Here is a 10,486-nt window from a genome sequence, read left to right as displayed (position 1 = left end):
TAAGGATTGTGAATTAGAAGAAGGACCACTATTAAAAGAGTGACAATTCCTCGTTGGACATTTCCATCCCAAATTCACTTGTCTTTTTGTTAAATAAAATGTTTCTCCACAATTCCAACATTTGCCAACAAGTGTTCTTCTCTTTACAATCTTTTTGATAATATAATATGAAATAAATAACAGAATAAATCCGATTAAAATTCTCTCATACGAAAAATATAATATTAAATCTTGAATAATATGTTCCGAATATAATTTAATGTCCACCAAAAGTCTACCATCCACAATTTTAAACATATTTACTGTGGTGATGTTTTAAATTTTTATTCAACTTATTTTTAGAATTAAGAAAAATGTCTTCTTCGGAACCTCACTCATTGCCATCTACCAGCAATACAACAAGAACTCGCCAAAAAGTACCTCTTCCAAGTGGTTTTGGTTTAATGCATTGGTCCAGACAAGCCATGAAAATGCCCACAACTACTCAAAACAAAACTAAACAAATAACAAACAGTGAAATTGTAAAACACAATACCAGATCAGATGCTTGGGTAATTTTACGAGGATATGTTTATGATATAACAGATTTTTTACTACATCACCCAGGAGGGGTTGATATTTTGGATGAAATTTTAGGAAAAGATTGCACCAAGTTGTTTGATGAATATCATGCTTTCGTAAATTCTGATTTCATATTAGAAAAGTAAGTTTTATCATATTTTGTTTAATTTGTATTTATTTTATAGATGTTTGGTTGGTGTTGTGTCAAAGAATTAATTCGATGTATTTCTAAATTATTTCTCTTTCTTGGGTTGGGTTCTGTGAATATCGAATAGTAACTGATCGAATGCATTTGTTTCGTTTGGTAAACTATTACTGATATTTCCTTGAATAGGTAAAGGGCTTACATCAAATATATCTAAACTATTTTCCATTCCGATCAAGTTATTGGATTGTTGTGAGTTCATTAATGTTGGAGTTTGTACATCATCTTGCAAATACTTATTTAGCATTGAAGGATTCATTGAACCAATATTTTTCACCTTACTTAAATCTAGTCTACTACTTGGTTGGTTCAATAATTGTAAAATTCTTGGAGGGTGATTTTGATGTGGTTTTGATTCACTTCCTTTCATTAGATCAGGTGTATGTGGGCTATCTAGAACACTAGATTGACCAATAGAAAGCAGCATATCCTTGGATATTGATGATTCTAATGAATTTTCTTCTCTATTTGAATAATTTCCATAGAAAGTACTATCAAAAAATGGATAAGGATTCAGTTCTGGAATCCTCTCATTCAATAGTTTTGCTGCAGTTCCTGGTTGCCTTCCAAAAGATGTATCTATATGTATTGGGGCTATGGGCTCTGCTCTATCTTGGATACTTTCTAGTGAAACTAGATTGGTGATAAAAGCTTGTACTGCTCTATTTCTTTCAGTTGAATTTGTCATTTCACCAATGAATTGAACCAATTCTCCCAATTCCGATTCAAATTTTGATAAAAGAGAAATATCATTACTTTTTTGTTTCTTTGAGGTTGTTTTGCTTTTGATTTTCCTCTTTCTCTTTCTAGGTTCTTCTGATTCGTCCAATTTCTTGCTTCTTCTTGCATATATTTTGAAAGGAGCACTATCGAAAATAATTATTGGTTTTCTTTCCTTAAATTCCTTGTTGAGATAAAAACTAACTCTCATAACGTAGGAATTTTTCTTATTGTGTTGTGATTGATCAGAAAATTGCATCTTAGTCTTATTTAATAGGCATATCCATTCCCTTTCATCACAATCATTGTCCTCTTTACTTATTTCTCTTCTTAATTGTTGAAGGAATGGTTTGAAAGCTTTTGATTCAGTAGCTTCTATTGATTCTATAGGTTGTAGTGCTAATTCTGACTCACCTTTCAAAACATCTTGGCATATTTCGTCCTTCTTCAAAGTTTCTTCGTCTGTATCGTCATCCTCTTCATTTTTAACAATAAGCGATTCTACTGTGGCTATTATGATACCTCCATAACTTTTTTGATTAATTGCCAATTCGGTGGCTCTTTTCTTATTAATAAATGTTGAAATGTTAAACTGATACTTTAAACTGGAGTACAGTTGAGAGGAAATGTTTACTTCAATATCGTCAGTTCTTGTCTTGATTTTGAATGATGTATTTCTTAATAATCCTTTATACTCCTCCGATTCAAAAGCAACCTTCCATGACCTTTCATTTGAGATGAAACTCTCTCGTTTAACATTAAAAGATTGATTCGAAAAGGCAGAAGAATTGCTCAAACAGCTACTGGATGATGCATCTTCCTCTTCACTTGAGTGAGTATTATTAATAGTTTCTATGAATGAGTTTTGATATAAAGTTTGGGTTGTTTGTGGTAGTATTGTCATTGATTTTTTTTCGTTTTGGTTTTTTCTATTTATATCTGGAAAAACCATATTTTTTGGTTCTTGAATAGTGGAACCTTCATTCGAAAGGAAATAGTTCTTGTCATTTTGAGTTTGTTGTTGCATGTTGGAAAGAGAGTTGCCAGTATGCAAATCTGATTGAAATAATGAGTTGAGAAGGTAATCTCTAACATATTGAGAATTACCAGTATTTGTTTCATTGCTTGAATGATTATTATTTGAGGTTGGAAGAACCATGATGGGTTGATGATAAGAATCAAAGTTGTAATTGTTTGTAGGAGAATCAAGAGTTAATTCTTTGGAGTTATTACAACAGTCGCAATTTGTACAATTTACTTGGCAATACTTGTTGAATGAAGAAGAAAAGGCAAGGTTTTCAAAATAACGGCACTTGGAGCAATTGTTGCCACTTGTTGATGCTTCTTTTTCAAATAGTAAAAAGTGATCATTGTTCTCTTCTCCCTCAATAGAAAGAGGTGAAGGAACAGAAAATGTTTCGAATTTGGATAATTGACTAACATAGAGTTGTGGTAAGATGTGATTCATCAACATGGCAACAACTACTTTGGTCATTCCTTCGTCCACCAATTTTGATGATGTATCTTGGAGGAATTCATAACCGGATCTTAACGGAATCACTGCAGCCATCTTTTTTGAAAATCTAATTGAAATGCAATTAAATTAGAGCGCTTTCAATAACATATTGGCGGGCGCACAAATTATTAACCAATTTGTATTGAATCACTACGTGTTTTCAATTTAATTTTATATTTAATAGTTTGTATTAGTATTTCACTTGCAAGTTGTATTTTGGAAACGAAAAACAGGTTTTTAGAATATTTAATTTATTTACTTGATGATTCATATTTTTAATTAATTGAAAAAAAACATCAACTAAAATTTTGATTAAAAAAAAATGACAAAAAAGCGTTCCACAACACCTTCAAAAGCAGCACCAAACATTACCAGCCCAACAAAAAGTTTACCACCCAGCAACAATATTACGGAGTCAAATACTAGTAACAATGTTGAAAGTGATACAACAAATTATGATTTAATTAATAATACATCTTCAATCAAGTGTATCTTATCTTGTGATAAATCTTTGGAAGGAAAAATTAATAATGAATCCATAAAAGAAATCATTGGATTGGAATCATCATCACAATATATTCTTTCCGTGAAACAAGAGAATGATAACTTTTCATTCACTAGATTTGAAAAGTTGAAGGACCAAATTGAAAATTTGACTACCTACAGCACAAAAAGTAATTCATCTAGAATATATTTTAATAATGACTCGCTAGTTTACTATACTAAGAATAAGTCATCTATTACGGAACATACTGTAGATGGTAATCAATCAAAGATTGTAAATCATGTAAAGGATATCAAATTCTACCAAATAGTTAAAAATATATTTGAAAATGAATTTATTCACATTAATCATGAACATGTTTTACATACAATTCAAGGATCATCTATTAGCATTTCTTTGAAGAAATTATTAACCAATGTTGAGCAATACGAGTATAAATATAGTACTGAATCATGTTTGATTTACTTAGATATTTCAACCAATACATTATTTTCCTATAATTTTATTAAAGACCAAAATACTAAATTGGTTACTTTCAAAAAATTGTTCAAGAATATTAATATTTCAAAATATGACAATGACTACTTATTACTTACAATGAACAACCAAAACTCCACAATTATCCAAATTTGGAATAAGGATTTAACAACAGTAATGAAATATGCACTAATCAAGAATAATTTGAGATTTGTTGCTTATAACCAACCTTTTGTTATTTTTGATAAGTGTTTATTCAAAATGTTCAAATTTGATGGTATAAAGTTTACAAAGGCTATCCAAATCAAGAATAGAAAATTGACCAACATTTTTGTTGACTCCCACAAGACTGATAATGGTTTTGTGTTTTCTATTCACGATTCATCTCAATGGAATAAGATTGAAACAGAATTACAACAAAAACGTTTAAATATTCTAGATGCTTTACTGAAGAATTCTTCTAATTTATTAGAATATATCAAACAATTACCATTGATTGAATATTATCAGATTTTATTGGAACATGTTTTCAATAATATTTCCAATGATAATGTCTTACCCTGCTTAGATTATTTACTTTCTAATTATACCCAAATTGAAAGAAGTGATGGAATGACAAGTATTCATATTGGTATTATGAATAAGATAGTTAATTATTTATTGGACAATTATAGTGCAAAGTATAGAACAAGTTTGAATCTCATTGTAAAATTGCTCATTTTATCAGATGAACAAATTATTCGTTATATCAGTATTTACAACAGAGAAAATTATCAGGAAGGTTTAAGACTTGTATTGAATAGCCAGTACAGAAATGTACAATTATTGAGTATGATGAAATTTGTCAAGACTTTAGATTTTGAAGCAGTTGTTACGGTTTTGAATTTATTGAAAGATGAAGCAGTTCATATTGAATCATGTATGGTTTGGACACAAATATTGGTTCATTCACATTTTGGAGAATTTTTACTTAAAAAGGATTGCTTAGAAGTTATTCAAACGATTCAAACAAGAATTAAGAGCAGTATTTCACAACTTAAACAATTATCTCTAGTGAAGAGTGAATTAGGTATCATTAGCTCAGGAATGGTATTACCAAAGAAGAAGGAGAAGAGTAAGGAAAAGTTGTTATTGAATGGAGCTCGTTGGAATTCTGGAGAAACTGATTATAACATTTCTCTTAATTACTTTTAACTTTATTTAGAGGTTTGACATCTGAGCGATTTCTTGAGTTTGTACCCGTAATAAACTATCATAGATGAAATAAAAACACCATAACCATTCAAAACACTTGAAATAATGAGAGTTAAATAGGAGTATGTATGTTCCAAACTTGTAAAGTAGTAGAAAACATGATTGATTAAAGAGAAAAACCAAACAAATGTCATTCCCATCAAACCAAATTGAATGAACAAGTAGAGATTCAAAGATCTTGAATATTTCAAACTGTGAAAAGTGCTCAATGATATCAAACCAAAATAAACGAACAACAAAATAATGTTCAGTATTGGATGATAATCAAATAGGGTCGGAATAATTTCACCATGAATATCTAATGATTTGAAAAATTTAATCTCAGAAAGAGCATTAATAATATGAACAATTGAAATTATAGAAAAATAAATTAATGAAAGGAAATATAATACTTTTAATGTCCACAAATTGTCCCTTATTTCAAAATTTTTAATAGTTGATGATGATAGTAGTAGTGGTTGAGAGTTGTTGTGTTTCCTCTTAATGTTTTGAGTTCTGTTTGGCTTCATTTTTAGTATTTTTAGTGGCACATTTTCAATAAAAAATGCTTATCGACAAGACTGTAGGTGGAGGTCTTGTTTTTGCAAGTAATCACTCTCACCACAATCATCATCATAAACATTCAACGGGAAATCATTTTCTTCCAGTTTGTCCTTTTTTTAATAATATTCCTAGCAACAACAACCAAGGAACATCGGAATTTTGTGTTGATATTATGTTTTTAAGAATTTTAGGTGGATTAGATTTATATTATTTTATTACATTAATTCCAAACTTGATATTTATATTATATTTATTATTTAAATTAAAAATTTCCGTTAAAATTTTAAAGAAAACGGATAGTTTACTACTGCCAGCCCTTTATACATTTGTATGGTGTGTATGTGTAGTGCATTTAGTCACGTGTTTGTCAACAGCAAGCGTTGCATTAATTGGAGAAAATATTTTCTATATTGAAGAAAATTTACAAACCTCACCCTTGTATCAGTACAATGTAAATAATTCCCAACCTGTACCACCACATCCTAATAATCATATCTCTTTAATATCTACTCAAAACATTCCATCAAATGAGTTGGATATTGCAACAAAGGTATGCCTCTCGATACTTAATCTATTGATGGAATTTATTGAACTTTGTGTTGTAGTATATATGATGCATCATTTCTCTCCAAGAAAATTGATAGCATCACTGAGTAATCTTAAAGTTTTAGTTAGAAGTGCAATTATTGCTGGACTAGTCTCTGTTTTAGATAATGCAGCTGCTGTTTCAGTAATGTTCATATTTCCTTTCTATAATGAAACAGGTTTTCCATCAATTATGACAACAAATGTTCTCGAATCAGCCCTACAAGAAACTATTGTGAGAGGATTATTTACCATTATGTATATTGTTATTATCATTTTACCGTGTATAGGATTTATGAAGGATAGAGTTCCTCAGAGGAAATCATTTTATTTGTACATATTATTTTTAATGACACTACATTCTGTAAATTTCGTTGGAGGTGTACTATTACTAACATGTCAAAGCGTTGGAATTTGTTTTACAATGTCATCTAGGGTACTTTATTTTGCCCTTTTTGGACCAGTATTATATTTTACATTCCTAGATGGCAATTTGAATAGATCAGTTTATGAGCAAATTACTCTTGAAACAGAAGCGAATAATAATGCAGGCAATGTGACCTCTTCTCCTTCTGCTCATATAATTGCAATTGACAGAGTATTTGATCCTTCTGAAGAAAATGAAGAAGAAAGAATTCAAACTTTAATGACTAATATTAAAAAGAATAAGAGAAGGAAACCTACTGAAATTGATGAAAATGTTTATGTTGATGATGAGAATTTCCAATCCTTCCCAAATTATCAAAGCGGATCAATAAATTAGTAATTCATATTCCTCAATCTCATTTTAAGCTGGGAGCTTTGTTTTTCAATTTCTTCTAACCTTAGCTCCAAGCTCATTTTTTGTTTTTTAGCTGCAATACTCTTTATCCCCATTGAAAATAGCTTTTGCATATCACCTTCTAATCTTGTTTTTTCGAGAGAGAGTTGCATTAACTGTTCATCAATGTTAGCTGTTTGTAAACTTGAAATATTATCATCCAGCGCGAAAGGAGTAAGGCTGTATGAAGTACCCATAATTTTGTTTCTATTGTACTGCCTCTCTTTTGGGCTTTCTCTGTTGATGATAGACATTACTTTCGCAGTAGTGGCACTTTGTTTTGGGGTATCAACAATTGCATGTTCTTTGCTTATTTCTGGTTGTTGATATCGATTATTTTGGAGATTTTGGGTTCGCTGAAGATTTTGGTCTCTAGCAGCATAATCATAATGACTAGCTTCTCTAGCGTTAGTATTTGTGGAGGTACCTGTAAATGAAGTTGTTGCTTCATTTCCAATTAAACTCTGAGTTGAGTATGAAGATAATGGAATGTTTGTATTTTTCCTGTTGTAATTCAAGTTCGATTGGTGGTAGGTATAGTTTGGAGTATTGTTTTCAATATCATTAATTGGAAAGGAGGCATGGTCATTTACACTTTTTATCATGTAACTGTTGGAGTGAGTAGATTTTTCATTCTTGAGAATGTTAATTGTTTCACGAAGGTGTAGTATTTCTCTTCTACAATTTTCCAACTCCTGTTGAGATCTTTGCTTATTGAGTTGGTATTGTTCTCTATCTTGATGAAATATTGATTGCTCTTGAGAATTGTGATTTAACTCTTCCTCAGTAATTTGAATTTTAGCCCTTAATTGGTCATTGGTTTTTTCAAGTTGAATCTTTGTTGTTTCTATAGAATTATATCTTTGAGAGAGAATCTCATTCTCTCTTTGAATTTGTTTAGATTGGAATTCCAAGTTCTTCAATTTTTCTTGAAGTTGTTGATTGGTCTTGTCGCTCTCAGTGTACATGGCTAAAGCCTTTTCTCGCTCATTAATTTCCTTAAATTCTCTTTCTTTTAAATTTTTAATCTCCTTTTCTTGAGTTTCAATCTTGTTTGACAACCCATTTAATGTTTCCTCTTTGTTCCTTATTTTGGCTTCACTTTCTTTTAATTGTCTAGTGCATTCTCCCAGATCATATTTCATTTTTTCTATTTGATCCATCAACACCATCTTCTCATTTTCCATATTAGCTATTGATTTCCGCTTATTATCCAAATCATTTAATAACTTATTCGTATCCTGCCCATCTTTGCTCCTATCGATGACACCAAGTTGTTCTCTCAATCTTTCATTTTCACGTTGAAGATCAGTTATTCTAGTTTCCTTATCCCCAAGAATGGTTTCAAATCGCTTTTGTTGAATTTGAAGCTCTTCAGTGTGTCTTTCCTGCAGCGATCTTACTTTTTCGTTGTGACTTTTTGATTGTTCTGCCTTTTCTTTCCTTAGGAAGGTAACTTCTCCTGAAAGTTTGGTTATTTCTTCCTGTGATTTTCTTAATTGAGCATTTGAAGGAGTAATTTCTTCCATTACTTGCTCTGAGTTAGTGTTCTTATTTAAAAGAGATGAAGGGTACCTAGGAGCCTTTCTTTTTGGTATTACTTCTTCTCTCAATTGCTCCTTAATGGGAGAGTCTTCTTCTGACTCTTCTCTTTTTGTGGTAGCAAACCCCCTTCCCATATTAGGAAGCATTCTAGCCGATAATGATCTTCTATGGGAAGGAAGTGGTTTTTTAATTGGAGATTCATGTATTGATTGTGGGCTCCTCGGATCATACTCATCTTCTTGCTCTTGTGTGTCACTTTCATTGAAAGAGTCCTCTAAATCATCCATATGTAGAGTATGTTGCCTGGCAGGCTTGAAAAGTCGTGAATCTGAGTCATCAAGCTGAAAACTATCTTCATTATTGTAAATATCCCTCGTCTGTTTGTTTAAATACTTTGTCATCTCGTATAATGACTCCTGTTGTGGGGGTATTGGCTCTTTTCTTGGTTTTGATTTGTTACTTAATAATCTTGATGAAAGTTTTGTCTCTTCCGGTTGAATACTTGTTGAAGGTCTTGTGGATACTTGTTGTATTTTTGTAGATGATGAAGCAATATTGCTTGTAGTAGGTCGTTTTCCAACAAAAACCTGTATATCATTATTGTTTTGTTGTTGTTTGAAAAAGTCTGGATTAGCCTTCCATCCACTCTTTGTCATTTTTTGATTAATTAAAAACGTATTTAAAATTGGAGGGAATTGGTACAACTTCAAATTTATTGATAAAATTCAAAAAAAAAATAGCACAACAATAGCAATGGTCGTCTCAAAGAATAAGAAAGTGAGCGTTGGATCTAAACTCCGCAAAAAGTTGATTTCATCAAGAACAATAGAAAAAAACAAGACTTGGAATAAAGCAACAGGAATTAAAAAACAAGTGAAAGAGGAAATTTTAAAAAAGGAACAAAGCAAAATTAAACCAATGATTACACACAAACCACAACAAGTCAGCAGCATGTTTTTCTCTCATAACGAAGCCCTTGGACCTCCATACAGAATTCTTCTAGATACCAACTTTATTAACTTTTCAATCCAAAACAAACTTGACATTATCAAAGCTGGTATGGATTGTCTTTATGCTAAATGCATTCCTTGTATCACAGATTGTGTCATTGCAGAATTGGAGAAACTTGGACCAAAGTTTAAAGTAGCTCTCCGAGCTGCTAAAGATCCTCGTTTTGTTAGACTAAAATGCACACACAAGGGTTGTTATGCTGACGATTGTATTGTGAATAGAGTTAGTGCCAATCCTGTTTATATTGTTGGAACTTGTGACAAGGATTTAAAAAGAAGATTAAGAAAAATTCCTGGCGTTCCTCTAATGTACATAAGAAGTAGACAATACACTGTTGAAAGACTTCCAGTAGGTTTTTTTCATATTGAACATTTTCTTTATCAATTTCATAGGATGTTGACAGAATGGGGGCTGGCCTTTAAGTGGATTTTTCAACATTTACAGACTGACTATGAGTTATTTAATGAGATTCTTGTAAAAGATTATTACAATTTAGAAATAGTTGGAACTATTTTAAAACGTTACAACAATAAATTAAAAAACCATTGCCAAAAAAATGCAACTAACAGATATTCTAACCACACCAACAAAAACTTCCGATCCCACCTTTGCAAAATTCATAGAATCCCTAAACAGTGATCCTCTTTCTCGAAACTGTGAAGTGAAAAAATTTTCTGATTGTGAATATTGGAATTATTATTTGCTTGGATATCTTTCATGACAAAGTCGGATTTTAAAACAATT

At 31.0% G+C, this 10,486-nt stretch overlaps 5 protein-coding genes across 5 annotated transcripts; 3 read left to right on the top strand and 2 right to left on the bottom strand.

Moving 5' to 3' along the window:
* Window positions 1-353: 353 nt before the first annotated feature.
* On the top strand, window positions 354-707 carry NAEGRDRAFT_61136 (uncharacterized protein; the record flags this gene model as incomplete). The annotated part of the gene is made up of 1 exon (XM_002683336.1): window positions 354-707. The coding sequence occupies one exon, from the start codon at window positions 354-356 to the stop codon at window positions 705-707; it is 354 nt and encodes a 117-aa protein (XP_002683382.1).
* An 87-nt stretch (window positions 708-794) lies between these two features.
* NAEGRDRAFT_44951 (uncharacterized protein) lies at window positions 795-3,056 on the bottom strand (the record flags this gene model as incomplete). Its single annotated transcript, XM_002682989.1, has 1 exon — window positions 795-3,056. The coding sequence occupies one exon, from the start codon at window positions 3,054-3,056 to the stop codon at window positions 795-797; it is 2,262 nt and encodes a 753-aa protein (XP_002683035.1).
* Window positions 3,057-3,324: 268 nt separating this feature from the next.
* NAEGRDRAFT_77678 (uncharacterized protein) lies at window positions 3,325-5,249 on the top strand (the record flags this gene model as incomplete). Its single annotated transcript, XM_002683335.1, has 1 exon — window positions 3,325-5,249. The coding sequence occupies one exon, from the start codon at window positions 3,325-3,327 to the stop codon at window positions 5,176-5,178; it is 1,854 nt and encodes a 617-aa protein (XP_002683381.1). The 3' UTR covers window positions 5,179-5,249.
* Window positions 5,250-7,125: 1,876 nt separating this feature from the next.
* Window positions 7,126-9,387, bottom strand: NAEGRDRAFT_61133 (uncharacterized protein; the record flags this gene model as incomplete). The annotated part of the gene is made up of 2 exons (XM_002682988.1): window positions 7,126-7,650; window positions 8,644-9,387. 2 exons carry the CDS (start codon window positions 9,385-9,387, stop codon window positions 7,126-7,128), a joined length of 1,269 nt encoding a protein of 422 aa, XP_002683034.1.
* Window positions 9,388-9,598: 211 nt separating this feature from the next.
* On the top strand, window positions 9,599-10,090 carry NAEGRDRAFT_4516 (uncharacterized protein; the record flags this gene model as incomplete). Its single annotated transcript, XM_002683334.1, has 1 exon — window positions 9,599-10,090. A coding segment is annotated over one exon (492 nt), but the record flags the coding sequence as incomplete, so codon positions are not given.
* Window positions 10,091-10,486: the final 396 nt, after the last annotated feature.

The sequence above is a fragment of the Naegleria gruberi genome, assembly GCF_000004985.1.
Source record: "Naegleria gruberi genomic scaffold NAEGRscaffold_1, whole genome shotgun sequence".
Taxonomy (NCBI): domain Eukaryota; phylum Heterolobosea; class Eutetramitea; order Acrasida; family Naegleriidae; genus Naegleria; species Naegleria gruberi.
This window is presented reverse-complemented; position numbering and strand designations above follow the sequence as displayed.